This window comes from Truncatella angustata, assembly GCF_020726525.1.
Source record: "Truncatella angustata strain MPI-SDFR-AT-0073 chromosome Unknown BKA67scaffold_13, whole genome shotgun sequence".
Taxonomy (NCBI): domain Eukaryota; kingdom Fungi; phylum Ascomycota; class Sordariomycetes; order Amphisphaeriales; family Sporocadaceae; genus Truncatella; species Truncatella angustata.
This window is the reverse complement of record NW_025763393.1, coordinates 519,723-547,551: the sequence shown is the minus strand read 5'-3', so window position 1 is coordinate 547,551 and position 27,829 is coordinate 519,723. Positions and strand designations below refer to the sequence as shown.

Below are 27,829 nucleotides of genomic sequence, written 5' to 3'. Positions count from 1 at the left end.
ACTCGGGAGAAATTGTCATCTCATTCCTCAACGTATGATACGATTCGATAAATGGACTAAACAATGTCTATTCTTGATATTGCTTCAAAACTACATCAAGTTAATCTGCATCATCAAAGGCCTGGAACTCGATAGCTCGATGAGTTGAGTCATATTAAGTATAATTTTGTGATTGAGATATCTTGATTTACAGACGTGAGTATTCATTTTAGCAGAACCGAGGACGGATAAGGTCGATATAGTTCTATAATCTTTCATGATAAATCTGGGTTATATAGACTGTAAATAATATCGCATGATTTTCAAGTGATGTCTGGTTATTGTACTAATATGCTAGCAGGTTATATTATTTGTCATTGAATTCTTACTTCTGCGTAGTCGCTCAGTTACAACGTTGTGTTTTAAATCCGCCCTCTTCGGCTCCGACAATCTTTCGGATCACCGATGTGCTTATTCAAGCTTCCTGACATATTCAACTGGTCCGACATATCTGTTCTTGCCACTCACGAAGTAGTAGCCCAGAGAAAACACGATAGTGGCCCCATAGATTAGTATATTCCAGTTCATCCCAGCCGGGTTAGGATTGGGAGTAGTTGGGAAAAATGCCAGAATAAAGAATAGTATAAGAATTGCTTCTGAAGCAATATTGATTGGCAATCCCCATTTTCCAAGGGAGAATTTTGACGGCAAGAGAGGATTGTTGGTTACACGCCTCCAGATCATACATCCAATCGAGGTGATATAGCTAGAAAGAAGAGAAGTGGTTGCCAGGGACGTGATTGAGTTGAGTGCTACGGGTGAACCGATGTTGATCAGTGACAAGAGGCTGGAAATGATGAATGTCGTGAGAATGGCATTGAATGGTACATCCCAGCCAGGCCGGACCTTGGAAAACCAGCCGCTAAACGGCAGAGCATCGTCGCGACCGAAAGCAAAGAGCTGACGCGACGCAGTTGCTACCATGGCCAGGTTCGAGAACATTGACATGAAAGTGACGAAAACAGCCATAGCAGTAGCACCACTTGTATTCTGCGTCGCATTGTAAAAGACTTGAAGGTAAGGGTAGCCAGTTGGCGAACCGAGAGCCTCCCTGCGGAGTTCGATGTCAGTGATTATTTCTAAGAAGTTCAAAGTTCAAAGTTCTGAATATTAACAGATCTTCAGAACTTGGAAGTGCCCAGTATGATGCGCGAAGGATTTCAATTTGTAGGGCGCCATGTAGAGATTTACTTACTCTAGATCTCCCAGGCAAAAGCAGTATGTGATTGTCATGATCCAGCCGAAAGCACCATTGAACAACGTGGTATAAATCATGGACTTTGGGAGAGTCTTGCTGGCATCGCGAAGCTCCTCGGACATGTGAACAGCGGCATCGGCACCGAGCAGCGGAAGGATTCCGGCCGTGATACCGACCAAGGTGCTGCCTCCTAAGCTTCCCCATCCTCCACCATCGGTGAATTCAGTGAACACAGCTGTTGCATCGGCTCTCGGACTGTAAAACTCAATGTTAGTGAGTCTTTTTGCCACTAGCTTGAGTGCTATATGGAAACACCGATACATATATACCGGCGTGCATGGCCTTGCATCGAAGGTGTGAGAACCCCGAAGCGCGTCTGCAGCGGCATGTGGTGATCCAATTTTTTTTTACTTACGCAAGGACCCATAAGGCGACCAGAATTCCAATGAAGCCGAATATGTGCACAACGAGAACAACCGCTTCGATAAGCGGCAGTTTCCGAGCTAATACAGTGTTGAAGCCGACAGAGAAGGCAGCTACAGCGATGGTAAGGAGAGTCCCGTGCCATTGTTCGTATACGTAGTCCGGATAGTTAAGAACGACTAGACCTTGGATCTGAGTGCCAGACAAATAGGCCGTAGACGCACAGGAGGTTTGCCAGCCAAGAACACACATCCATCCCATCAGGTAACTGATGAACTTTTGATGCTTTCTAGGTGCGAATTCGGATACCCAGTGATATTGCCCTCCAGTTGTAGGGGCCCTTGTAGGCGTGTTAGATCATGTGTGGACTCTCGGAAAGAAGACTCACATCGAACCCATTTCCGCCATTGACGTGTTGATCAGCATAAAGCCAATCCAACAAATGAAGTATATCCATATAAGTCCAGCAGTGCCACCATTGACTAACCCTATCGTGGAAACACTGCAAAGAATTTGGTGAGCTACGTGAAGTAACAAAGCTGATTGCAATAGACAGACCTTAACATGGTTTCCCATGAAGCCATGAGAATCATGGAAAAGCCGAAGATTGATAAGAATCTAAAATTTCTCTGCAAAATTATCAGCACATTCTACCATGTTCCTTCTATCATCGGTGACCGACTCTCAGATCCTGGGCTTTGCCCATTCGCGACATGTCGGCGCGGTCATCGGCCGTCCCATTTCTCTTGTCGTCGATGCCCTCAGCACCTATGTCGATTGGCGAATCGCGAGCGCTAGTTTCTGTGCGGACTTTCGACATATTGGATACAGAGAGTCGCAGACAACGGATAATTCTACAAGGCGTCTTGCGCGATGCAAGCGGATGGCAGAGATTCAACCACGAGAATCAGGAGTGCCGGGAGAAGAAGAAAAGGGTTCGGCGCTACATTGTTCAGTAGAAAAAAGAACAGCCGGGCTAATTATCACCTGGTGCACATGTGCATGCATAGTCAAATCGCTTCAGCATCTCACATGGCTCCCTAGGTATGTACCTTGTAAGGTATTAGCAAATCAAACGGCTTCCGGTATCCTTCCCCGAGATGCCCCCACTCCAAACTCCTTGTCTAGACTAGTTAATAAATGCACCAGGCTCGCCCCACATCCTTCCTGGTCTTCATTATCGAGATGAAGCATTTCCTTCAAGTAGATCATGTACATAATATGAGCAACCAAACTATTTAGAGCCTGCATAATACATCTCACGTCAACCATAACCTTGGGACACTATAATCCGCGGCTCTCGGCGCAGAAGCTTTTCCTGCCATGCTGGGTTCGATGATCTCGCTTAAAGCAGGGAAACCAGTCATTGGGGTCATGCCAGGGTGGAACGATGCTACTTGTAATGTTTTCGATCATATGAACCAGGGTCTACACTCTGTAACAAATGCGTTCGCTACCACGGCTGTGGCTTTAGCGATCTATCGGCTAGGACACACATTTTGCCTTGGAAGGATTTGGTAAGACCGTAGTTTGTAGTTCCGAAGTCCGGCTGTTAGGATCATTTTGTTTGTCGTCGAAGTCGACGCTTGAAAAAATCTTTTCCTGTTGATGCCGTTCTGTTCACAACAACCCTCCTGCTAGGATTGACTCGCAAGGCCAAAATTTAGCCACCAGCGCGCCAGCCATGAATGTAGAAAATTTCAGCGACGACTCGCTACGATTTTCGCCGATTCTCGAAAACGATCATGCTGGATACCTTTGGATCGTGACGATACTGGGTCTAATTTATGGGACCATGTCAACAGCCTTAAGAGCTCACATCAAATGGAGACTCTACGGTCCAGATGACTATTGCATCGCAGTGGCAACTGTGCGTGAGACGTCACGGTAAACTTGACTCTTCTATCACTGACACGATCCAGGCAGCTCACTTTATTCAATCAGCCTTTGTTCTATACGGTCTTAACCATGGTCTAGCCAAATTCAATTCCGACAGCAATCCAGAAGAATGGCTACTGTCTGGAAAGGTGCAGTCCGAGAACTTTCGCTTTCGCTATCCAGCAAGCTAACTTGTGGCCTGACAGTCATTCCTTACCTCTGAAATCCTTTCAGTCCTCATCCTCGGCCTGGCCAAATGCTCAATCATCGCATTGATGCTTAGGATATTCGCGACCGAAAAATGGAACAACTGGGCTGCATGCGTGGCACCTCTCGTGCTATGTGTACTGTGGTGTATCGGATCAATAATCGCACTCAGTATCAACTGCGATAGCGACACTCTACTAACCACAGACAATCCGAGGCGGTGTCCTGCGCAGGTACGAAGCAACGTTATAGGACAAAGTGGGACATATACTAACACATGCAGTTCGAACGATGGCGAGGTATCACAATTACTGATATTGTTACCGAAATTTTGATCTTTCTGCTTCCTATCGCGCTCATGTGGCCGCTGAACATGACCATGAAACGTAAGTTCCAGGTTTCTTTGGCCTTCAGCTTTCGGTTCATCGTCGTCATATTCTCGGCCCTGCACTTGGCACATTTCAATGAATACCCTTCCTCAGCTCAGCCACAATTTGCCGTCACAAAAACTCTTCTTTTCCAACAAACAATGGTTGCATGGGCATTGATCTCGGCCACTATACCGAATCTGAAAGCTTTTATGAGATCTTTCTCTATGGGTATGGGATTTGCACAGGGGTTCGGTGACTCAACCAACGACTCTCACAGCTACCCACTACAGTCCTTGAGCAACAGGTCTACGGCCAGGTCTCAACGACACATGAGAGCTCCACGCCAACATGACGACCAGGGTCGCGACGAAGATCACGACGGCGGGCCGGTACTACGCCCAGATATCGCCAATCACTTTAGCGCAATCACACATCGGGAGCGCAGCGTGGAGCACGACGATGATACCCACAGCATCGGGAAATCGAGCAGCCAGGAATTGATCATTACTAGGAAGGTTCAGTGGGGGATCGAATACGAATGAGGAAGTAAAGTTGGGAGACTTTTTCTTCTGTTTCCCCCCTCGCTTACCGTAGCAATTTAGGGACTTGGTTTCTCAGTTTCCTTCTCTGCAATAGTCCCAAGCCTCAATAGTGGAGCGGTAATTACAACGTATGGCGAATCGAGCACCTCAAGAGACGCGGTGGTGTATTCTTCCAAGCGCATTCTCTGTGCTTAGGTAATTATTTGTTCAATCCACTTGTACAAGTTGATCCCTGCAGCTGCCCCCACTGCGCTGTTTAACAAGTAAAATGCTTACTCTAACTCGTCCCGGTCGCTAGGGGCCAGCCGCCCGCGAGCCCGCTGACAAGGATTCACCAAAATTCAAACTTAGTTTAATGGGGAAATGAAACTGAGAGGCAGCGCTTGCGGCCCTCACAAGAGCGGGAACGCTTGCGCCGCCGATCAGCTTGATATTTGCGATCGAATTCAAGATCGATTGATTCCAAAGGTGCCGTTGAAGTGACTTTAGTCAAGGGGCCGTACCGGGCACATTCAGCCGATCGTACGAGCATGGTGGATGACAGTACGGTTCTGTTCAGGTGAGAATGGCTCGCTTAAGCCCCCCTGCATGATACTACGGTATAATATATATTTTCGTGCAGCAATGTGCCACACCAAACCAATCATCCGGGTTACCCTCGGTTTAGTCTAGTGAACCCTCGTCTGAGGCGTCGCGTACTCGGTAAAACGCATGATGAAAGCAGACCCTGGTGGACCCTATTCGCTGTTCAGACTCATTTCTGAATCTCTTATTTGCGATGTGATGATTTGACAGAGGACTGCTTTTTAACATCTTGCACTGCACCAATGTTCTAAGTGGTGCAACCATAAAATGTCATCCTTGGAGCTCCGTGACGCCAGATATGGCGAATTACCAGAAATAGCTCGTGTCATGAATCTTGCATTCTCCAACGACAACTTGTTTGGCGAGCTAATCCACCCTCATCGCAAGGAACATCCGAATGATGCAGATCTTTACTGGCTACGACGAGCGCGCATCAATTTTTGGGATTATAGATGGAAATGGCTTGTTGCTGTTGACAAAAGCCCGGACACCGGCGAAGTCGTAATCGCCGGCATCGCCCAATGGGCCCGTCTAGGAGATGGTGGCAAGTTGCTAGAATGTGCCTGGTATGATCCGCGTGAGTATAAATCCTTGTACTTCGTTGATTACCGTGTCGCTATAAGTCTAGGTGCTGATATGGCAACGTAGGAAATTTAGTCAAGCCTTTGTCTTCCATTGCCATGAGATTACACTCTCTCATCTGGGTTAATCATGCTTGTGATCCTAAGAATGAGGATATAATCGAACGCGCTTATCCCTATTTTGACGGAGTGTGGACAGGCGATCGTGCGGAGTCATGGTATTTAGAAGCATTGGCAGTACACCCCGGTTATCAAGGAAAGGGCGTCGGGCGTGACTTGGTTCTATGGGGATTGAATCAGGCCGATCTTGAGGGAATTTGTGCGTCGGTGGTCAGCGCGAAAGACAAAGACGAGTTCTATCAGAGGTGTGGATTCGAAGTACAAGATGGTTCGGCAGGGGGTGGTGAAGGAAACCCTTTGGCGGACGTCGCAGGAGGAAACATATGGTGGAAGATGCCCAAATCAGAACACTGATCTCTCCTCACAATCATGCCTGCACCTATAGATGGTGTGGATGCATTTGTATGATAGTAACCATGTTGTGATCTGACTCAAGCAGTGCTCACGACGAATCGAGTCAACGAACATCATGATTAACTTCTTTCAAGAAAGACTTTCCTAACGACAGATTGCAGCCTGCGGGAACTTGAAAGCTGTGTTAGATAATAAGTGATCATGCTAAGAAGCTGTTTTTAGTTTGTGCTATATCACTAAATGGTAACTACCAACCTTGATCCAAGAAATCCTTGATACACATCTAAATCGTCCCGTGTAGGTACCATCAGACGACTTGGCGACACCGACGTCGACGTCGTTCTCTTTGATCTTGAGCTTGAGGCTGCCGGGCGATGGGCTGACTACAGAGATCGTGTTGGCGCAAGCCTGACTTATTTTACTATCAGAAGTAATTTTCCTTGCAGTATTAGCCAATTTGTAGATTAGATGGCTTGAGTTGGTCATGCTGGTGAGAAGTTGGTGCAAGCTTTGGGAAGGATGCTGTAGGGAATGACGGCCAAGTCGGGAGACCGGACAAAAGGAAGACTCTGCAACAAGACGATGTTCTGTAGCCTATTCGACTGATACTACTTTTTGGTGTTCGGGCAGTATATGTGTAACTTACAAGACTTGAATGTGGTTGTTTGTAACATTAGTGGTGGGAGACCAGTTAGTGGGAATTCCTGTCTTTAGGACCGGTGGCGGCAGTGATTTCATTCCCTTGAGCAGGACTATGGGTGCTGTTGTCTTCATGGGGAGCAGCAACAGCAGAACCAAGAAAGTCGTTCGCAAAAACGGCAGTTCAGGTTGAGTAAAACTCTGATTGAAACGGAAAAGATTTGCCGCAGTAGCTAAATCAGTAATTTGTGGATTATTATGGTCCTCAGTCTTAACAGTTGCAAGACGGTTGTATGAGAATTTTTTACACTGTATATCCTGCGATTTGAAATTCAATGAAAAACTTTCTTATCAGGACGACATCTCATTGTTCTTCGATGGAAAGTCCACACTCTAATCAACTTGAATATGAAAATCAATCAATGAAGAGACCTTGATTTCAGGGAAATTGAGGCATATAGTAAAGATTCTTGCTAAAGATTCTTGCTGATAGTCGTGCACAGTAATCTAATCTTGTTATGAAAATATCACAACTGACAAGCTTGACTTCGACGCGGTTGCACAAAATTCGATTCTTCTGCTTGCTTTTTCTTGCATATCACCCTAAGATGTGCAGCCCAAGAGGCAGGAGACGGTCGACCGTATTTCGTGTTCGGAAATAAATGTTTTGTAACACGTCCGTCGCGAATGAAGTCGTACAACACATTGAGACTGTCAAATCGGAAATTCCCGTTCCGCCTCATGCTTGACCGTACCTATTATGACACGGCACATAGCTTGACTATATGCACTTTAGGCATGAACAGACTCTTTTCCACACCAAGGCTCTCCTTGATCTCGACTAGGAGGCCTCCGCTAAGAATCCTAGCGACAAATTCAATATTGATTGGGGATTGGGCCAGGAAGTGGTGAGTGAAGGAGATTCAATTTATGGCGCCCGAATTAGGCCAACAAGCCTACACTATTGTTGTGTATACGCAGTTACAATGGTATCCAATATCAAATTATCTGCCCACAGGTAGGCGCACTGGTATCCCGAGTTTGGGAGTAGTATCTATGTGGTATTAATTGCAAATATTACCAGAACGAGCTGGGATCCATCGTAGTATGATATGGGATCCTATAAACCAATGCAATAAGTACGTCTTATCAACACATCTAGAACCTACGGCTTCTGCCGTAACCTGGCGACTGCAGCAGGTCAGCTGAATAGATTTCGACCCCCTTCGGTGTAGGTCTCAAGGCTACGTGAGTTGATATATCGGTAGGTCTTGTACATTTTAGGGCTAAATCTGGTCGTCTACAGGACGCATGGATACGTTGGAGAACGCCGTTGGTGTAGGTGATCTAAGTTTCGGTCGTGCTACCACACTGCCAAAGAAAATAAATCGAAAACCGAAAAGCAACATAAAAACCATGCACGAAGTTCAGCCGGGCAAAGACATAGGAGCGTTCGAAACTGAGACTTCGTCGTAATTGATGGAAAGACTAGTCAGGCAACAGTGCGGCCACTTCACTTTCCTACGCTCATTCCTACCTGATTTAAGATTTTGTGTGCGCAGCATCAGATTTGTCTCAAGATTTGTACATTCCATTCTCTCAAGGAACGAATGCCAAAGTACGAGAACATACCCAACATGTCTCCAAAAACTATCTTGCTGATATCACGACACGATATTCAAGGCGACAGCTCCAGCGCGACCATTACTAATTCCGAGTATGTGGCATCCTATAGCTGGATTGAGTCAAAAGCGCCTACCATTGCCGTGCCGGGCATCCCACCAAAGTGGAGTCCACTCGCTACACCACGACGACTTCCTAAAGACTGTGGACTGATCTATATCGCCCAAAATGCAGCGCGCCACCCTGAAAGTCCTTTGGAGCCTTTGTTCCGTGCACTCTTTTTGATGAAACCGGAGTTTGATGTACGCAATGTTGATCTCGTGAGCGATCGGAACAACCTCCGCAAGCTCCTAACTTTTGTTGATCCATCATCCAGTCGAAATGGACTTGAGGCATTTACCATCAATATTGAGGTTCGAGGGAACACTATTATTTTTGCCCGGACTGAGTCAAAGACCAAAGAGGTGATCTTACCACACGAGTTCAAGGGTTATGGCCACGAGTTCGAGAAAGCCTACACTGATTCCCCTATCAAAAACAGCACCGGTCACCACCGGATCATCACATACGGTTTCGCCGGCCTTAAACTGCTTGTGCGCTACGAAGTAGACGGGTACGTGGCCGCTGCAGGCACCAAAATATCATCCAGCAAGAAGAGTTCAAAGATGAACAAAGAGGGGGATCTTGCTGATCTCCTAGGGTCCATGTCTATTTCAGCGACTATCGATCCTTATCCTCTCGTCAGCACAACGAACAAGCCAGCTACCTCTAAGCTTATGATCCAGGAGCAAGGTTCACAAGTGCCTGCTGAATCCATTCTTGAGATCAAGACGCGCGTTGCTCACAAACTCATCAATGCCTCCGATATTGCACCTCAACTATGGGTATCTCAGACACCAAAGCTTGTGCGTGCTTATCATCGCAACGGCATCTTTCAGCAACCACAGGTGGAGGATATGACCGACTATATTAGTGCATGGGAGCGCAGGAATCAGGATAAATTGAGGAAGTTGGCAACATTGATCAAGGAGATCATCTCCGCTGCAAAAAGGTTCGGCGGAAGTGCAGAATTGAGATATGAAGGACTGGGATACAACTTGATGGTGAAGAAGGTTGAAAGAGATTCAATGTTGCCTGATGATCTACATGCCCATTGGTACAGTACCACGTCCTCCAATGACAGCGACTAATATATGCCCGTCGCCACATTGACACCGGGCGCTCTCCAGATCTGCTATCGATGGAAACATACTTGATTAGTAGTAGTAAATGATGCTGGATGAGAGATTTTAGTTACGCTTTTGGTTTTACATTGCTGTTTTTCTTATTCGATCTTCTCTGTGCAAAGCTGAACAAGGATTGCACTATGGCGAATGCTGTGTTGTCCGCTTTTCATGTTCACTAGAGCTGAATGCTGGCCAGTATCATGACGATGGTAAAGCATAATGGCTGTAGATGAGTTGGATCTCTAGTATTTGTCCTATGGAGGTCATCTGTCTTTCTCTTAACGTGGTGTCAACGATGAACCTAGACTGCATCGCAATATTACTTACTTCGAAAGAAATGCTGAATTTTAAGACAAATAAGTGTTCACCAACTAGACGCAAGCAGCTGGTGCCTCCATCGTCCAAACTTAGCCTGCCTAGATCTGTGTTTAGTCCTATGATATCCTCAAAGCACTCAGTTCGACTGCAGAAAGGCAATCATTAAGGTCTGGAAATACATGTCAGAATCAAGGTAATTTGCGTATGTCTGTGGTAATTCAATATGGAAGATTGAACTAGCAATACAACAAACGCGTACGGAAAGCTGCACCGCCTCTGAAGCATTCCAATGCGCTAATCCAATCGCTCAATCATCTTTGCTATCAAAGCCGACGCAAACTCCGGACAGTTTTCAAGTGTACATTTGAAATCGACGTCCTCGTTGAGCTCCTCAATAAAACATGCGGCATAATGTACCAAGAGGTCACGCATCGCATCCTTCTTTTGTGTGTTTTTGAAAACATATTCGACTAATATCACCACGTCGCGAATCCGTTTCTTGTAAAGAGTGAACTGTTCCAGCGTTGTTGCAAGGTTGTGCAAAGTTTGTTTAGCAAGTAATGTTATGTCGTAAATATCTGCGACAACATACAACTTGGCATGGGAAAAGAAGACTTCACTGTAGTCCTCTGCTGCTTCTCGGTTTGGCCTTGCTTGAAATGGTCGTGCAGGCGTCGGATAGACAAATTTCGTGGCCATCAGGAGCCTTTTTGAGTCCCTCAATCTTTCCCTACATTTCACACAGACAGAATATTGCGGCAAGCCGCATGTATCAAGCTTCCGGGTGGGTGTCAGCTTCTGGGAGCAGATTGCTACTCTGAAATTTCTTGAGCATTTATCACATAATTTGTCGATCGTCGGAACAACCCCGAATGCATGACCTCGACTGCAGGTCATAGGTGCCGCACCTAGGGCATTTCGTAGGCAAGAAGCCAGGGAATAAGGAGTTGGTTTTTCCGCATTATCCTGTGGTATGGCTGGTAGCGCATTTGATTGATTAGTGGCTACTACCTTCTCCATGTGTACAGGATCTCCAGTCTCTGCCGTATCATGTGCCAGGGCGGCAGTTATGTCGGAAGGATACAGCACGATATCAGGATCGGCGGCAAAGTATATCCCCGTATATGCCCATTGGCTGAACCGTATAAAGGTTTGTTCATCCACTTCGGGCCATTCAACGCGCCTATCTCTTGCTTCCTTCAACATCCCGTTGACAAGAACATTGAGGGGTTTCGATAAGCGTGCCACGACACCATCATGGAGCACATATTCAGTCTCAGAGTTGCCAGCTACGAAGCTCACAGGCCTGGATCGTATGATGCTTATCACGGTGTTAATAAAACCACACCGAAAACATGATGATATCTTTTACCTCTCGAAACCGGTTTCCAATGCGGATATTGTAGTTACGAAGCACGACTGCACCTTGCTCAAATTATTTAGTAAGAGAGCATATCTAATAGTTGTGAGACACACCTCTTCTGCCTGACCTGTCATTCTTGTTCTCTGGGACCAGTAATTACTGATAGCATTGATATACAGAAATCCTGAGTAGAGTTCTGAAATCCGTTACGAATGCCCTTATGTGAAAGAAAGCTGTGGAAATCTGGGGCCCGGCGTTATAGGCGCTAAGGCTGGTATAAATACACAAAAGTCTATCAATTTCAGAAAGCGAGCCATGTTTTTGTCGATACGAGAGGCTGCCCCTGAGGGTCCCATGCGTTGTACTTACCCCAACGTCCGTCGTCATCCGAGACTTGGGCCTGGCCACACACCGAACTGTTCAATGAGCGAGGGCTCTCGAATCATAACTGACTCGAGCCGCCCAAACGCATGCATGTATCATTTCATGCGATATGAGAGGCCCACTTGGCCGTGGCAAGTCATCTCTAGATTTCATTTGTTAGAACTTGGACTTTGCTTCCGATTATATAAGCGATGCGTGAGGCCCAACAGGAAAAAAAAGCAATTCTTCGATCCACGCTCCCCTTAATGTGACATGCGAGTATGGTTCGTACATATGTCGTGTCCCATACCACAAATCACAGCTATGATACTGGTGACTGGATTCTTTCCAAGTGAAACGGCTGTTGGGAAAAAGAAAAGAGATTATCGCCTACCGTTTTGCCTAACTGGACTCCCAAGCTTCCAAACGCTAAAAAGGATATTCGCCACGGTCAAACTCCGCCATGCAACATATGCCAGCTAGGAGCTTTATGGTAAATTTAGGAGCTTTACTAAGGCTAGGGTAATAAATCGGCAATTTCAGATGCTTTAAACCCTTTTCGGCTCCTTACTAGTCGCAGACCTGTCCGTCGGAAGTCACGCCAGGCCGTACGGGCCGGTAGGTCGACGAGCTGACTTCAGCCGTAATCCAACGACACGCCATCATCTAGGTAAAATAGGAAAGATCAACAATGGTAAAACCTGATTGTAAAACAAAACATTGGCTTTGGACCTCTTTTGATGACATATGTGATCAAATATGTTTTTGTCCTGTTGAATCAATAAGTTGTCGCCCGCGATAATGCGGATATTGTCACCAACCGTGGGAAGGGCTGTGAGCTATATGATGCTTTGTGGTGATGACCATGTCTGCGCTAGTATCTATACAATTATTTGGAACTTGGATAAGATGTTAATATTATTCTGATCACCAATTTACCATCAGAAGCATACTAACACGAAGCCCAGTAAGTTATACTAGACATTGAATTCGACAGGATTCTTCATCTTGGGCCATTTTAAAAGTTGCATTGCTTGGCTTCACAGCACTGCCAACCTCTAATCAAGAGCTTTTAATATCTTAGTTAGAGGAACAAGAAAGTATTGTATACGCGGTAAGGGCTCTGCTTGGTCAGCCGAGATGTATCATGCCAAAGGACCAAGGCCTCTCCAAGCCACCATTGACAGTATGTTCAGCGACAATCATAGAGCCTGGAGAAAGCGTGTTCTGCATCATTGATTGGTTTTATGGCATTCACGTTCTTGATGGATACGGGCCATTCGAGCCTCTTGCCACAGAAACTGAACTTTTGACGGCAAGGATATAAACGTCAGCGACTGACGGAGAGTAGGTCGTCATTTCCGAATTTTTTGAGCACACTCCAACAAAGAAGTCTGCAATTGTAAACATAGCGTTTTAGACGACAGGGAATTGAATCGCGCAGTGTTGGCGAGGTCATATCGCATACAAGCCCTCGATTGGTTTCCTCTACTTACATTCTGGTGCTGAGCGTTCTCGTCCTTGGCTTTGTTGGGTGGGAAGCGTATTGCCACCATTTGACAGGCATCGCATATCGAAATCAAACTACAAGAAAGCAGACCTTGGTTGGAGCGATGCCGCGTCATCGCCAGGGGTCTTTCAGCCTTCGGTGATTTTTCAAATACCGAGCTCCTAAGCCTTAAATACTGCCCGGTGCCGTCCATGCTCTTGGCATTCATCGCTAAGTTCCATTGCGCCATTCAAATGAAAGAAACGACAGTCTCAAGATAGAAGGAGCAATGTCGGAACCCTACGTCGTTGAGGATTTGCGCTCAATCTAAAGATATCCTGGTTGAAGCTTGTTCGATCGCTCGCTCGCACGTGGCAAATGACATACACCGAGAAGCGGAACTTCTTTTCCTGTTCTGCCAATAACATGGCCCCTCGGATAAGCATGGCGTTTCGCAGCAAACGTTTAATGCCAACTTAAGGATAGACAATACAATGACACTTTCCGCCTATCTTCGGATAAAGATTCGACAGCAACGATCAATGTATATATACAATCATGTTGCTAATTCCTTGCCACATTGACTCAATGTCGGACTAGACTAAATGATTCAGGGCACAAAAATTGTTAGTATTGATCCGGAGCTAAAGAACCAACGTTGGTATTAACGCTGATCTCATATAGACATACAAAGCAGGCCAGAAGAGAACGAAACGAATTCCGGGAACTTATTGTCAGCGTTGAAAGAAGGTAGCACTAGAATCACTCGTATGACTTATCGTCGATTAAGGCACGACGTTGGAGATGTTTTCCAGATAGTGATACGCGAAGACTCGGCGGAACGTCAGGGAAAAGGCAATCTAAATTATGACGAGCGCTACAGTGCCTGCCTATCCATAGAGTTTGATGAGATCTCAGCAGCACAGATCCTCGTGGCCACGTGTAAGTCTTCTGGCAGAAATGACCACAAAACATCGTATTTGAGAGATCCAACATAGGCTGGTATGGAGTTAGATCAACCAATACTTCCTGGTTTTAAATCGGCGCAATTTATATCGACCTGAATTCGCTGCCACGCTTACGTAGACTTTCTACTTTTGATTATGCCTAAATTCAACCTATCCAACCGAGTTGTATTGGTGGCAACGTCGCTACATACTGTGGAAACCAGAAGTCGAATCAGGTCGCTAAAATTGATTCGAAAGATTTTACGAGATTGGCCAGTGGTTCTTTGAAACAGCCTCAATCCACCAGGCCATCAACGGAGGCTTGGGGATTGAGGGTACCCGTAGCTTTTAATTCTACTGCCCTTTCAGGCTCTATGTTGCGGATCCGCGGACCCGCTGCGGCAGTCAGCTGCAGTAGGACCAATGAGAGACGCACATTTTCTAATCACATCCCTGTAGGCATATATACAACACATGGTATACTGCTACACCTATGTGGAAGGTCGGTCGGATGTAAGTCGCTCGGTCGGAACTTCGAAGCTTCATGAATGTTAAGGCTTTACAAGATCTCTTGAATATATAAAGTATGGTCAGTGACACTTACGATAGAGAATTACAACAACAACTTCAATCGCGGAGTACGGTCATTACTATTATATCCTTCATCAGTAACCTGCGAAGATGCTTTACAGCACGCCTCTCGTTCTCGCTTTTGCCGCCCTTGCTTCTGCTCACCCCGGCCACGAGCGCGAGGATGCCCTGAAAGCACTCGCCCAACGCGACACATACCACGCTAACAAGCGTGCCCTTGAGGCGTGTAGCACAAAATTGGAGGCTCTTCATCAACGTGCTATCGAGCGTCGCCTGGCAGACTTCAACCAGGAGCGTATTGCCCGCCGTATCGCTGTCAACAGTAAGGATCACTCTGCAAGATTACATCTCATTAGCTAACGACGCTCCCAGGTCCATACCACCAGGAGAATGTTATCAAGCGCGACACCACTTCCATCTTATTGAAGGACCATTACAACAGCGCCATCAATGCGACGGAGGCTGCCGCAGATCCCTCGACCATCTTTACTTCCGGAGGCTCTACCGTGCTCAACCCAGAGGGCGAGATTGGACCTTTTTACGTCCTTGGCGAGTACGTCCGCTCGGACATTCGTAACACTGAGCCTGGTGTCGACGTCGTCCTCGAGGCCCAGTTAATTGACGTCTCCACCTGTGAGCCTCTCACCAATGCCTACTTCGACATCTGGAGCGCAAACTCCACTGGGGTCTACTCCGGTGTCCAGACCAATATGAACGGCAACGGCGCCGATGCCACCAATTTGAACAACACGGCACTGCGTGGTATCCAAAAGTCCGACGAGGAGGGAGTTGTCAAGTTCACAACCAAGTTCCCTGGTCACTACGCGGGTCGCGCGACTCACTTGCACGTCGTTGTCCATGAGGACGCCACACAGGCTGAGAATGGTACCATCATCGGTGGAACAGCTTCCCACATCGGTCAGTTCTTCTGGGACCAGAAGCTAATCAATTCCGTCGAAGCCACAACTCCATACAGCACCAACACCCAGCGCCTGACCAAAAACGCCGCGGACCGTGTCTTCGGCCAGCAGGAGACCGCCAAATCTACGTCCGACCCTGTTTTTAACTACGTGTACTTTGGTGATAATATCGAGTCTGGTATCTTCTCTTGGCTCTACGTTGGTGTCAATCCCTCAGCCAAGTATACCCCGACATATTCCTACAAACTCACTGACCACGGTGGTGAGGCGACAGGAGGTGGTGGTTTCCCAGGTGGCCCGGGAGGACCTCCGGCTAAGTGAGTTTCCTAAACGGAAATGTTGGTAGGGATTAAGCAATATTGTCTACATATCAACATGTCTATTAGTTGAAACCTAGCTATGAAGAAACATGTTCGCAGTAATGTTGAGATTACGAGATTTTAGAATAAGCTTTATAATTATGAAGATTTATCGAAAGACTTTTGGCTTTATGTGAGAATATGGGGTGCGACTAAGTGATTCTCTTATAATTGACACGAAGAGTGTGAGACAAAAAGCCTACAACGTCACGAACTGTCAAGTTGATGTGGGCTAGTAATGTCTTGCTAAAGAAACTTATTCTAGGAAAAGAATTATCAGATCTCCTTATACACGTGTCATATACAACGGAGTTTATGAGTATTGGAATAATCTTAGTGCTTATTAAACAATCATAATGTCGATTTATAATAAAATTGAAGTTGTTATAAAATAAAATAAACAGGCAAGTTTCAATATCACCTTAAGACCGGCTCATAATAAAAGAAGAGTAAAAACAATAATTTGGGTGATGCTGTCTTTGTCTTGATCTGAAACTTCGGTATTAATCACATTATTGTTTTATGCGCCGTCTACAGCCGCCGTGTACCTGCTATGCTGTTTTCAGCTACTATGTACGGCAGATAGGCGTCGACCGCCGGTCTTCCACGCACTATGACAACTCTTGCAAACAATTATGATAGCTTATATCCTTCTTTACCCATATCCTCCCGGGTGTTGTTGATGATTGGCTATCTGCGTTGATGTACCAAAATGAAGTGAAATAGCCAGCTAACGATGGGCATACACAATAGTAACAACAAAGCCACGGCTTGTTGCCAGCCAACATACCCCCAATATGCTACATAAGGGCCGTCAGCTCCGGAGTTTAAAAGTTCTTAGACTTTTGTCCACACCACCCTTTCGTAGCATCATCTAGGTTGTTGTCATTTTATTGTCAAGCCTCATCTATTTCATGAAGCTGAACTCAAAGAGGAGCTTTATTTTTGGAAAACCTCGACTATTTCGTTCCAGTTCTTGCTTTTGCGTTTGTGCTCTAACAGGTAACGTGATAAATAAAGTTTGCCTTTGATCATACGGTCAACTGTTGCCTCATCTCAGATGACATGTATGTAGAATATGTGCACTCACTTATTTACGACTTGCTCGGTGATGTATGCTCTCCCGTATCCACCATGTCGCGTAGCAAGGTCAGTCAGCCACTGCCCACCCTGAGTAGCCGTCCCGCCCAAGGAGGTTGACAGCTTTAATACCTTGTGCGTCCGCCCTATACAGCGTACTGACGCAAGAGCCCGAGTCTACAGTAATGATAATAATCTCTGTTTGGAGTTTGGATGCTCTAGCGTTGAGTTCCCGCATTCAAAACACATTATGTAGTTCGCTCGTGCTGGATGCTCGATATTGAACTTGGGTGTTCCTTTAAAGCAGGCTTGGCTTGTATTAAGTTCAAAAAGTGCATTGGGTGCTCCAAGTTGCTTGAACTCGGCCCAAAGTGGTTTTTGGAGGATACAATAGCCAGGCGGCCTAGAGCGCCGGAAGCTCTGGCGGTACGATGGAGCGGGTTGAGCGTATATAACGAGACGAGGGGCATACACAGATGGTTGACCCAAAACTGTGACTTAATCATCAGCTATCGCCCGGATGAGCTATTTTTTTTTAGCTATGCAATGTATTAGGACGCAAAGACCTACCTTTACATGAGCCTCGTGGCCAGTTTACGATTGAACATAATCCATCTACTTGACACCATCTACTTGACACCTGCTTTGAGGACAATAATTTCAAGGCGATGGAGCTCAGCCACGCGCTTCCCTAATCCGTCAATACTAGGAAAGGACTCGTGGTGGAGATGAAGGGCGATGGCTGAGGTGTTGCGAATGCGCAGTTTTCTTCAAGTCCAAGGAATGACTTCGATTCCGATACAATCTCAATGACTTGTCGAAGAGTTGAATGCATTTGCTTCATATATATCCCTCTCACTACCGTAGCCGACCTTGGAAGTGCGGTTAAAGGCACTGGGGGTCGTATTATCGACGCCATCCTCATCGCCACCACAGAACATTCGTTCCATTAACCTTTCAAAAATTTGACACTCCTGGGCCGCATTATCGATGTCGGACAAATGGATGTCCTTGATTCCGAGAAACTGAGTTTCGAGCTATTCCAAAAGATCATCACGTTTGCATCTTTCGAACTTGGCCTTCTTTGGAAGGAAATGTTGTGGGTTTCCCCGGAGGTGGAGTCAACGACCCTGAGGTACAAACACTACTACGCACGGTATATCTCAGAGTTACTCTCGTTGAGATATCGCAGTAAACGGCAAGTTATCAAAGCTATCGAGAAGGCGCCGTGAACCTTCCTATCGATGGCTAATCCACATTGCTATATCGCTCCACTTAGTGGCCATTCCGTTATCTTAAATGTCAATGCCACTGTCACTTACTTACGTGGTCAGATTGTTAAGACCGAACAGGATGTGTCATTTGACAAGCTCTCCGGCGAGTAATCACGTGGTAGTCCTGTGCCCAAGGTTCATGGAACCAAACACCTCTATGAGGCTGCACGTTTACTACCTCTCAACTTAGAGATGGCGACATCTCTCGGATCTATACTGGCCTTTGCGACCTCAAGTGCTTACACGGCAGCGAAACAACTTCCATGAGCTCTTGGCATGTTACCACTGCAGTCAGTGTCTGCATGCGTGCATCTACAGCCTCTTATAACCTTACCAACGACGTGGGTCACATCAGTCGCGCCGCAAAGTTCATGAACTTGGTAACTGACAAGGTACTGAACGTCACTGAGCACCAATTTATACATACACTGGAGCTGGCTTTTTTGCAGAGTAACAACAAGAGCACATCCTTAAACCACTTGACGGAGTACCCCAGACCCATAGTCGACTATTGGATGACCACCTGCCTCGACTAAGCCGCCATGGGCGCCAAGAGGGTGCCGACGGTAGTTCAGCAATCCACGTTGTTGTAGGGATGTTCGAGTGTCAAAACTCATGCATGCCTTCGATGATGCCTACCGACAAGCCAGGGATGGGCGGGCCTCAGATGATGAGGATCTTCCAGGTGAAAACCCGTCGTCAGCATTGGCGGAGCTGAGAGAATGGTTGAACAAGTGCACTGGAGTCGGACCCGATGAACAAGACAAGTAAATCACAAGCGCTTGTGATCCAATTTGTCTCCACAGTGGCCGGCATGCTATCATCTATCGACGCATCTGAAGTAAAACACAACAGAGCCGGTCGCGGACTATGGAGTGACAACTTGATCGCGGCAGAGCTGCCGGACTGGTTTGACCGCGAGTTCAAGACAGATAAACCGATGCTAGACTTGCTTGAAGCTCGCAACAGTACTTAGAAGTTAGTTGAATTTAGGGTTGAAGGGGCACTAGAAAGAGAATAGGAAGAACGAATGGATTCTGAAACCTTTGTAGCAGGACAAACTGAACTATTTCTACAATCATTCGCCAGGGAAATGGTTATACGCTTGATTTCTTTTTCTATCACTGTCCCCCGCAGTGTCAATGTGTTGCGCCTAGAAAGTCCATGGTTCGATGTGCGGACTGGTGGTGTGTGAGCCGCTTGTGAGTAGATGATTACGCGAGCCAACTCAAACATCGGCAATCGGTATTCGTCACCGCCAATTGGGCAAACATTCCGTTACGATATCCCTCAGACTCAGATGAATCTCATGAAAACACGGTCTAGACCAGTAAAATTTGGCTATAGGCGACTATCGGGCAGCTAGGCAAGACGTCAGTCCCACAATAGGTTGCGTGCTCATGTTTCCAAATATTGCGTGATTACCCCACGGGATTAGTATACCGGCGCCATGGGGAAGCGCCAGGACTCCATATAAGATAAGAACATTCGCATAATGAGAACACTTCAAAATTGTGGTATATTTCGATCTGTAACAATTGAAAGACATTCTATAATACGAAACTGCTGCAGCCATGGCCCCTGGACTCACATCGGACATACCCGTGCACTCCCTTTCATCTCAGGATGAGAGCACGAAGACCAAGTCCTACCCGAAACCCTTGAGGCTCAGCGGCGCTCTTGAGAAATTCAAGTATGAAGAAACAACTCCTGTCATTGGGCGGGAGTACGTAGGTGTCAACATCGTCGACGACCTGCTCAACGCCGATAACGCCGACGATCTTCTGCGAGATCTCGCCATCACCAGTAAGGGCCACTCCTCCGGGCAACTTGAGTAGGCGTTGTTGACCATCTCTTCCAGTCTCACAGCGTGGCGTTGTCTTCTTCCGCGCCCAGGACAACCTCAGCAATGACCTGCAAAAGCAATTCGTGCATCGTCTTGGCCAGGTGACTGGCAAGCCAAAGGACTCCACCCTCCATATCCACCCGGTCTTGAACAACTCGTCCGAGTTCGGCGTGGGTGATCACGAGATTAGCACCATCAGCTCTCGCCAACGCAAGACAGTCTTCAAGCACGAGGCAAACCCTTCTAGGGGTCGTTATGACTCTGCAGAATGGCACTCAGATATCCAATTTGAGCCAGTACCCGCAGATTACACCTCGTTGCGGTTGACTCAATTGCCCAGCACTGGTGGTGACACGCTCTGGGCTTCTGGTTATGAGATCTACGACCGTTTCTCCAAACCGTATCAGAAGTTCTTCGAGGGATTGACGGCGACCTTCAGTGGTGATGGATTTCACCGGGCAGTCGAGCAGAACCCCAACGTTAAGATTTACGAAGAGGCGCGTGGAAACCCGTTGAACGTAGGCGCAGGATTAGAGGCTGTTCATCCCGTCGTGCGTACAAATCCTGTTACTGGCTGGAAGAGTATCTTCGCCGTTGGACCATTCCCAAAGCACATCAACGGATTATACAGTGATGAATCCGAGGCCATCCTGAAAAAGTTCAGGCAAATCATCACCGAGAACCACGATCTGCAGGTTCGATTCAAGTGGAGGAATGAGAATGACATTGGTAAGCAGACGCGGACCCGCCTGTTGAGATTAACCTGCTAACGATCGCGACACAGCCATCTGGGATAACCGTAGTGCGTTCCACAGCGCGACATTTGATTACGATGATATAGGCGAGCGATTCGGAAACCGAGCTGTGGGTATTGGTGAGCAACCATACCTTGACCCACACAGCAAGTCCAGAACAGAAGCCCTGAGAGAAGCAGCTCGACGATAGAAGGGCATGCTGGTTTAAAGATTAGAACAAATGATACAAAGCAAGCGAATTCAATTTAAACTTACGAACATGTAATGACTCGTGATTTTACGGTCGATGATGGGCTTGTTGTTCTCCTTGCCATGTTTGATGGCGATATTGATGGAATCCTGGCGACACAATTTGTGGCGGCCAATGACTCCCGTGTTCATGACTTCCTCGTGCGTATGCACTCGTCGGCCCAAAGACGTCCACCGCTTGTAATAATTATCCCACCATTAGCATAGCCGTTTGGTGATGTGGTGGTTGACTTTCCCATCTCTTGTATGAGCGCTGGCGTAGATATCGTACGGCTACTCCGGGCCAGTTGGCATTAGGGGTTGCTTCGTGGTAGCAAGTCGAGATTGAGAATAACCGCAGACCCAGCGTGGCAGGTCGGGGTGGACTGCATGTTTCTCACATTTCTTCATGACTTTTCGACCTGTTTTCTCAATTCCCTCTCTTTCTGCGACACCTCCAGCTCTAATCTCTCGATGCTGTACTCGAGTGCCTCCCTCTTCTGCTTCACAGCTTTGGCCCTGAGCTTTGCCTCGCCGCCCAGCTTCTGGCCGGTACTGCTGCTCTTGGCACGGCCATAAGGTGCATTCCGGACGCCAGTGGTCTCCGTAAGACGACCCTGCTGCAGCTCGGAACGAGCCTTGAGAGATTCGATACGGCGTTCTACGCGGTCAATGTGGGAGTCGGCGCGGTCGAGAAGCACGGCAATAGCGGGACCTATCTCGTCGCGCAGAGAAGCCTCGGCGGCTGCGAGGGTGGGCTGGGGAATGAGTTCATAGTGCTACGTTTCGGTCAGCATGTCAGTTGCGCCATCTGGTAGTGTCTCGGAGCACGTCGGATGGACTTACTCTGACGGTCTTGAGCACGCTCATCAGACGTGGGAAGTCCGCGACACCTGTGCCCAGAGTCTCGACGGAGGACTCTAGATGCGACAGGGAGTTGCGCAGGGCGCCCACACAGTCGCGATAGGATGACGGTCCGGATGAGCTCGTGTACGTTGCCATGTTGGTGTGTTCGAGAGTGGTCCTCGTTATGTGTGGGTTATTGACTCGATCATGTATTGTTGTGTTGTTGTGTTCTTTGGTAAGTTATAGATGGGCACGCCTCACGCGGGGCAATTCTGAGGCATTGCCCCGCCAGACCAACCTTGACTTACAGCGTGGCTGGAGGACGCCCAGAACAGTCAATAGAACGGAATAGGCTTTTCAAATGTCACATCACACGCAGCTTCGGTCGAGTCGTGTGAAGACATCAGAGGCGCATGTCTATTCTATTCGCATTTCACAGCTCCATTAGCCCTGGCATCAAAGTAGTTTAGCTAGATGACTACGCCGCATAAAGTGAGCTTCGATAATGAACGTCAAGGTCTCCTTGAACAGCAGTTAAGTCGTATTGTTCCACGGCTTAAGATAAATAAGAAAATAAATTGGGTAAGGTTAGACTTGTTAACACTACACAAGCAGCTGGTAAATATTGTTCAGTTCAAAGCAATGGAACCTTACTTGACTACATGGGTCGGTCGGTCATATTCATGGTCCCCAGGCTACGTATCGAATAAATCATCCAATAATCCGCAATGCGTTACTGTAGAGTATTATTGGACTCGTGCGTAGAACAAAATTTATTGCATGGTCAACAACGACAAGTAGATTAATTAGATTAACCTACTGAAACGAGCTGGCACGATAGTCAGGCGGCAAAAGAACAAATCTGCACAAAATGCAAAAGATAAAGTCGAGTATTGCCCTGTACTGGAGTCGAACCAGTTACCTCCTCATTACTAGTGAGGCGCTCTACCGCTGAGCTAACAGGGCCTCTATACTGAGTTGTATTCTTTTCGGTTATGAGCTACTGAGTTTGTGCACAATTTGCGCTGCGAGAATGGAGATTTGTTAGCGGTCGATGCTAGCTTAGAGTCTCGACTTCGTTTCGCTTGCGCCGTTACGAACCTAGCAATTGCGTAGTAGGTTATGGGGACAAGATAAGCGGTTGCTGAAGATTGAAAGACTGTTAGATAAAAAGGTAAAATTGGCAGCAAGACTTTAGGACGGGAAGTTGACGTTGGCCTAGTGGCATACCTAGATGTTCGAGAAGCACAAGCGTCATGGATCGCGTCGGCAGATCGTGGCTTCTTCGATTCACAGTCTCTAATCGCCTCCTCTGCACATTGCGACCATAAGCGGCACTTCCCGCAATTGTAGGTCTTGATAAACCAACTTCCAACGTTCACATACAGCAAGCTCGTTCTCTGGACCGGAAATTATGTACATTTGCCATTGACTCCTGGAAGACGGCGCTATAAGCGTGCCTGGCCCATTGCATCGTGGCCTAACGATAAGAGGACGAGCATGTCCAGTCCAGCTGTTGAAAATCGCTGTATCCATCACACGACTGCCAACCAGGCACCATTAGTATGGTTGCCTCAAGACACATTACGCCTTTGACGAGCAACTGAGCCCGAATCTCGCACACAGTCCGCTGAAGTCTGCAGTTTCTTAATATCCTCAATTATGCCTGGTAGCATTTCAGCAAAGACATGCTTGTTTCCGAGACCTTTCCCCCCAATCAAAGGAATGTTTATTTCAAGCTCCTTGCAAAGCTTGAGCGCCTCGTTGAATTTGCCCTCTTGCTTTAGACACCGCACATACAACCACACGACCATGATCCGATCTGGGTGTTCTCCGTCATCGGCTGCGGCTTTGCTGTAATGCTCTTTCTTCATGGCCTGGCGGAAGTAATATGCCGCTTCTTCGAGTTCTCCGTTCTCCAAGAGGACCTTCCCGTACCAGCCCTTGCCAGCGATTACACCAAGATGGTCTTCGTGATAGTTGCGTTCCGCGACATCCAAAGTCTTCCTCATCAGAATTTTGGCTTCTGGGAATCTCCCGCACTTGGAAAGAATTTGGCCGTAATTGGCTTTCGCGACTAAAGCGAAAGGTGCCTCTTTTCCCAAAATTTCCGTTCTTCGATCCATTACGTGCCGCATGATTTTGAGCGCGTCGTCGTAATTGTCTCTTTCGAGCCGGATCAATGCCATTGCGAAGTCCTCCTCACTGTCTAGCACGTTTTCTTCAGTTAATTCATCCGTCGCATCTTTTTCCCAAAGTTTTCGTAGGCCGCTGGAGGCTTCTCTATGCAGGGCGACTGCACTTTTCCAATCCAAGCGATAGAAATAGCATCTGGCGATCAATCTAGTCGTTTTCAGCACCTCGTGATGTTGTTCTCCATGAATTTCTATCAGGCAGGCTTTAGCTTTTTGGTGCAGCTGCAAAGCCTCAGTAATGCGTCCCTGGGTTAGTGCTGATTCTCCGACTTTATTTGTAATTTGTATAGTCAATGGGTGCATTGAACCCAATGTCTTTGTGCGGGAGACGTACACCTGGCGCAGAAGCTGGGCCGCGTCATTCCAATGGGTTTCATTCCAGAGGGTAAAAGCGAGAGCCTGCTTCACCACGTGGGATATTTCGTGGTCATGACCTAGACGTGCAGTCACGTAGTTGTGAACCCGTTGCAGTAGTTCCTCCGCCTCGCTGAAAGCGCCACACTCTATGTAGACTCTGCTAAAGCGGCCGAATTCATATGCCCGCGTCCCGCCGAGTTCTTTTGGCTCACTATCCCCGAAAAGCAATGACCAAATATGGGTCCTCTTTCGTTGGCGATTTTCTTGCAAATCCCTTTGAAGCTTCTTGGAATAGTCGAGCACATTGTCGATATGTGGCTTCATATCACGTCGCATCTCCTTCTCGCCGTCCTCATCTTTGCCAGCCAGCCTTACTGCTCTGGATAGAATAGTCGTGGCAATTTGACAATACAACGCGCCTTCGCCGACGGAGCATTGTGGCCTTTCCCGAACCCATTGATGCACAAGCGGGTGCATATGGTATCGGTCTTGCTCACGCTTAATGCCGGCCCGATCCTTGCCGCGACTCACTAAACCTCTATTGACAAGGACTTTCAGAGCTCGGTGTACATCAGAAAACACGTCTTCAGCCAGTTCTGATGCGAGTTCGTCGCGATCCTTGAGCACATCAGGTAAAGTTGGCTTTGGAGTCAACAGGCTATGGCTTCTTATACGAATCGCCAGACCCTTAATCCGTGCACTTAGGGGAGGGCGAGGGAGGGGACCTATACGCTGGAGAATTGCCGCATCTTTATTCTCCTGTTCTTTTCGGAAATGATTTTCCATTATTGGATTTGTAGCGGCACGTGTAATAACATCGAGACGAATATTGGAAAAATGCATATATGAGAGGATTCGTAGTAGTTGCAGAGCGTCTTGGTATTTGCCAATAGTGTCTCGAGCAGCTGCCCCCTCCAATGATTCATACAGGATTTCGTAAGAGCCAAATATCGACATATGTTCATCATCCTCTTTGATTCGCTTCTGTGATCTGGACATACTTCTGTCGCGTCTTCTCTGTCGCGAACGCCGAATACGAGAGGCTTGGGAATTGAAAAAGTTGATGTATTCAGCCAGTTTGCAAAGTCCGTCCCTGATGGCTCTTCCTGCATGCAAAAGGGCTAGAGGTAGATAATGAAGGTGCTTGCAGATCTTCTTCGCCAACTCGATTGGACCGTCTTTCCATGGCTCCTCAACATTCGCTGCTCTCAGTAACAACTCGTTCGCATCGGCGTCGTCCATTTCTTTAAGCTCCAATCGACCCGTAGTGCCATGTTCAAGGTGGCCTGGATTGCGAGTTGTCACAAGGATGCATCCTTGTGCGAAGCCTGGAACGCTGGGAGGGAAGAGATCTTCCAATGATAGTTCCCCATCATCTGCATTATCGATGATCAACAACCAAGTGTACGAGCTGTGAAGGTGCGACAGCCAGTGCTTAGCAGCCTTCTCTATGGGCTCGACACCCCCACATCTACCAATTTCCGCGTAACACTCCTTAGCATTCTCTCGACTGCTTGCATCGAGCCAGAAGACGCCCCAGTAGGACGTGATATGCTCTTCAGCATACTTGAGCACCAAGTCAGACTTGCCTGATCCTGGCACGCCTTGGACAACAAAACGTCTTTGATTTGTATTTGTAGCAGGTGTAAATGCTTTGAAAATTGTGTCTAATTCCTCCCGTCGGCCAGTATAGAGCCTGCTGGTTTCTCTTGTGATTGTCCAATGTTTGTTGACGGACTTACTCGGCATTGCCCTCGCAACCGACAGTGCATTCTGAAGCGCATTCTTCAAATCTTCTATAACCCGTTCATAATTCTTTTGGTCAAAACTGGGACAAGCGTCAGAAAAAATTTCCTGCCATTTCGTAACCACTATTACGAATGATATCCATCGAATAGTGCTACATGATGCAGAGAAAGTGGTTGAGCCATGCTTACCAATAGTTTTCATCTATATCAGCAACCAATGTTGATGCTTTGTGAGATATTGTGGAAGCTAGAGTATAGGCGGCATCTGGCATATCTCCAGGGCCAGTTTGCTTCTTCATTGATTCGAGTTTTATTGCTTTTTGTAGCACGGAAAGTACATCTGTATGAACACATATTGCGACAATGTTTTCATTGTAGGGCCATGACGGTTCGTGCAACAACGATGGCTGTGAGGACTGAAAAGCGCGAGTATTCAACAGCTCCTGTTCAAAGCTGTGCTCCAAAGGCTCCATAGTGTTGCAGCATTGCTCACTGATATTGCCCACCGCATGCCAAAGCCGGTCCTGTGCCGGGTCAGGAATACCGTCGAGGCTATACTCGAGAGCACCATCGCTCAAATTCTGTATGACTGTAAAGAGAGCCTTGAGCTGCCCGAGCAGGTTTCTGAACTCTTTCTGTGGTCTGTTTAATGCTTCAAGGATACCCAGTAGCTTTTTCACATCTCCACTGAGTTTCTCAGTGCCAAAATTGCCGAATGACATGGTATGAATGCTTGATTGAGATCGCGTTCCATCGTTGATCAAAGTAGCCGTTGGCGATCGGGTCCATACACCATTATCGTTCTGAGCCATTGCGGCCTGCAGATCTCAGATTCGATTCTGGCCGTTCCAGTTAGTGTTGTATCATTTACAGTTTTTTTCGGGAAGCTTAGTTGCTTCTCTTGAGGGAAAGCACGACTTTGAAGCCTGGGATGTCGTTCAATGATCAATAGTTGTTTTTAGTCGCAAGATGTGCCGGGACAAAGCATAATGGGATTGACATGGTCCTCGCAATGCTGAAGCAATCCCTAAGCGAAGTGAGGGAAGAAACGTCGAGTAGTGCAATACAATACTGTCAAAGGCCTTTTGACCCGAAGTAGTGAGATATTCCCACGGCTTATTGTTGAAAGGATGAATGTGATCATCTCAGTGATGGCAAGCAAGCAGGCTGTAACGCCCTTCCGAGCGACCCAGGTAAATCCCGTGTTGAAGGTGGGGGTTGTGTATGACATGACCTTGATTTCTGGAAGACCTGCACACGGCACAGTGTGAGACACCCATTGTATGTGCATGCAGGCGCAGGGAGACGGTTTACTGCCTGCGTTGAGCGGCTGAAACAAATTCGATTAAAGACCTGCCCATCAC

General features: G+C 47.2%; 9 protein-coding genes and 1 non-coding gene across 10 annotated transcripts; 5 read left to right on the top strand and 5 right to left on the bottom strand.

Annotated features, from left to right (window-relative positions):
• Positions 1-337: 337 nt before the first annotated feature.
• Positions 338-2,692, bottom strand: BKA67DRAFT_587653 (amino acid transporter). The gene is made up of 6 exons (XM_046104336.1): positions 2,343-2,692; positions 2,219-2,289; positions 2,049-2,162; positions 1,653-2,000; positions 1,235-1,492; positions 338-1,090 (listed from the first exon to the last, which is right to left on the bottom strand). Exons 1-6 carry the CDS (start codon positions 2,478-2,480, stop codon positions 451-453), a joined length of 1,569 nt encoding a protein of 522 aa, XP_045951356.1. The 5' UTR covers positions 2,481-2,692; the 3' UTR covers positions 338-450.
• A 652-nt stretch (positions 2,693-3,344) lies between these two features.
• On the top strand, positions 3,345-5,086 carry BKA67DRAFT_632884 (uncharacterized protein; the record flags this gene model as incomplete). The annotated part of the gene is made up of 4 exons (XM_046105614.1): positions 3,345-3,534; positions 3,587-3,687; positions 3,745-3,978; positions 4,029-5,086. The coding sequence occupies 4 exons, from the start codon at positions 3,345-3,347 to the stop codon at positions 4,656-4,658; spliced, it is 1,155 nt and encodes a 384-aa protein (XP_045951355.1). The 3' UTR covers positions 4,659-5,086.
• Positions 5,080-6,438, top strand: BKA67DRAFT_587649 (acyl-CoA N-acyltransferase). The gene is made up of 2 exons (XM_046104335.1): positions 5,080-5,820; positions 5,892-6,438. Exons 1-2 carry the CDS (start codon positions 5,511-5,513, stop codon positions 6,296-6,298), a joined length of 717 nt encoding a protein of 238 aa, XP_045951354.1. The 5' UTR covers positions 5,080-5,510; the 3' UTR covers positions 6,299-6,438.
• Positions 6,439-8,574: 2,136 nt separating this feature from the next.
• Positions 8,575-9,750, top strand: BKA67DRAFT_639977 (geranylgeranyl pyrophosphate synthetase; the record flags this gene model as incomplete). The annotated part of the gene is made up of 2 exons (XM_046105749.1): positions 8,575-9,173; positions 9,210-9,750. 2 exons carry the CDS (start codon positions 8,575-8,577, stop codon positions 9,748-9,750), a joined length of 1,140 nt encoding a protein of 379 aa, XP_045951353.1.
• Positions 9,751-10,298: 548 nt separating this feature from the next.
• On the bottom strand, positions 10,299-11,709 carry BKA67DRAFT_134774 (uncharacterized protein). The gene is made up of 3 exons (XM_046095032.1): positions 11,581-11,709; positions 11,477-11,529; positions 10,299-11,425 (listed from the first exon to the last, which is right to left on the bottom strand). Exons 1-3 carry the CDS (start codon positions 11,599-11,601, stop codon positions 10,399-10,401), a joined length of 1,101 nt encoding a protein of 366 aa, XP_045951352.1. The 5' UTR covers positions 11,602-11,709; the 3' UTR covers positions 10,299-10,398.
• A 2,211-nt stretch (positions 11,710-13,920) lies between these two features.
• Positions 13,921-16,221, top strand: BKA67DRAFT_651783 (Intradiol ring-cleavage dioxygenase; the record flags this gene model as incomplete). Its single annotated transcript, XM_046106085.1, has 7 exons — positions 13,921-13,945; positions 14,004-14,261; positions 14,636-14,721; positions 14,769-14,779; positions 14,959-15,179; positions 15,230-16,094; positions 16,197-16,221. Exons 2-7 carry the CDS (start codon positions 14,090-14,092, stop codon positions 16,219-16,221), a joined length of 1,380 nt encoding a protein of 459 aa, XP_045951351.1. The 5' UTR covers positions 13,921-13,945; positions 14,004-14,089.
• Positions 16,222-20,064: 3,843 nt separating this feature from the next.
• Positions 20,065-21,281, top strand: BKA67DRAFT_665232 (alpha-ketoglutarate-dependent sulfonate dioxygenase; the record flags this gene model as incomplete). Its single annotated transcript, XM_046108525.1, has 3 exons — positions 20,065-20,296; positions 20,352-21,065; positions 21,121-21,281. The coding sequence occupies 3 exons, from the start codon at positions 20,065-20,067 to the stop codon at positions 21,279-21,281; spliced, it is 1,107 nt and encodes a 368-aa protein (XP_045951350.1).
• Positions 21,282-21,726: 445 nt separating this feature from the next.
• On the bottom strand, positions 21,727-22,321 carry BKA67DRAFT_665231 (putative mitotic spindle biogenesis protein Spc19; the record flags this gene model as incomplete). The annotated part of the gene is made up of 2 exons (XM_046108524.1): positions 21,727-22,098; positions 22,166-22,321. 2 exons carry the CDS (start codon positions 22,319-22,321, stop codon positions 21,727-21,729), a joined length of 528 nt encoding a protein of 175 aa, XP_045951349.1.
• A 738-nt stretch (positions 22,322-23,059) lies between these two features.
• BKA67DRAFT_t193 lies at positions 23,060-23,131 on the bottom strand. The gene has a single exon. It is a non-coding gene; the product is annotated as a tRNA-Thr (tRNA).
• A 450-nt stretch (positions 23,132-23,581) lies between these two features.
• Positions 23,582-27,384, bottom strand: BKA67DRAFT_134730 (uncharacterized protein). Its single transcript, XM_046095031.1, has 2 exons — positions 26,655-27,384; positions 23,582-26,545 (listed from the first exon to the last, which is right to left on the bottom strand). The coding sequence occupies exons 1-2, from the start codon at positions 27,275-27,277 to the stop codon at positions 23,740-23,742; spliced, it is 3,429 nt and encodes a 1,142-aa protein (XP_045951348.1). The 5' UTR covers positions 27,278-27,384; the 3' UTR covers positions 23,582-23,739.
• Positions 27,385-27,829: the final 445 nt, after the last annotated feature.

What these genes read in the sequence shown, in the direction of transcription:
- BKA67DRAFT_134730 (XM_046095031.1), bottom strand. Translation starts at nt 27,277, where the DNA reads ATGGCTCAGAACGATAATGGTGTATGGACCCGATCGCCAACGGCTACT. An exon ending in GATATAGATGAAAACTATTG is followed by an intron (nt 26,546 to 26,654) that starts GTAAGCATGGCT and finishes CGCTTGTCCCAG; the next exon opens with TTTTGACCAAAAGAATTATG.
- BKA67DRAFT_587649 (XM_046104335.1), top strand. Translation starts at nt 5,511, where the DNA reads ATGTCATCCTTGGAGCTCCGTGACGCCAGATATGGCGAATTACCAGAA. An exon ending in ATGTGCCTGGTATGATCCGC is followed by an intron (nt 5,821 to 5,891) that starts GTGAGTATAAAT and finishes ATGGCAACGTAG; the next exon opens with GAAATTTAGTCAAGCCTTTG.
- BKA67DRAFT_587653 (XM_046104336.1), bottom strand. Translation starts at nt 2,480, where the DNA reads ATGTCGAAAGTCCGCACAGAAACTAGCGCTCGCGATTCGCCAATCGAC. An exon ending in GCAAAGCCCAGGATCTGAGA is followed by an intron (nt 2,290 to 2,342) that starts GTCGGTCACCGA and finishes ATAATTTTGCAG; the next exon opens with AGAAATTTTAGATTCTTATC. An exon ending in TCATGGGAAACCATGTTAAG is followed by an intron (nt 2,163 to 2,218) that starts GTCTGTCTATTG and finishes AATTCTTTGCAG; the next exon opens with TGTTTCCACGATAGGGTTAG.
- BKA67DRAFT_134774 (XM_046095032.1), bottom strand. Translation starts at nt 11,601, where the DNA reads ATGACAGGTCAGGCAGAAGAG. An exon ending in TGACAGGTCAGGCAGAAGAG is followed by an intron (nt 11,530 to 11,580) that starts GTGTGTCTCACA and finishes AATTTGAGCAAG; the next exon opens with GTGCAGTCGTGCTTCGTAAC. An exon ending in TTGGAAACCGGTTTCGAGAG is followed by an intron (nt 11,426 to 11,476) that starts GTAAAAGATATC and finishes CACCGTGATAAG; the next exon opens with CATCATACGATCCAGGCCTG.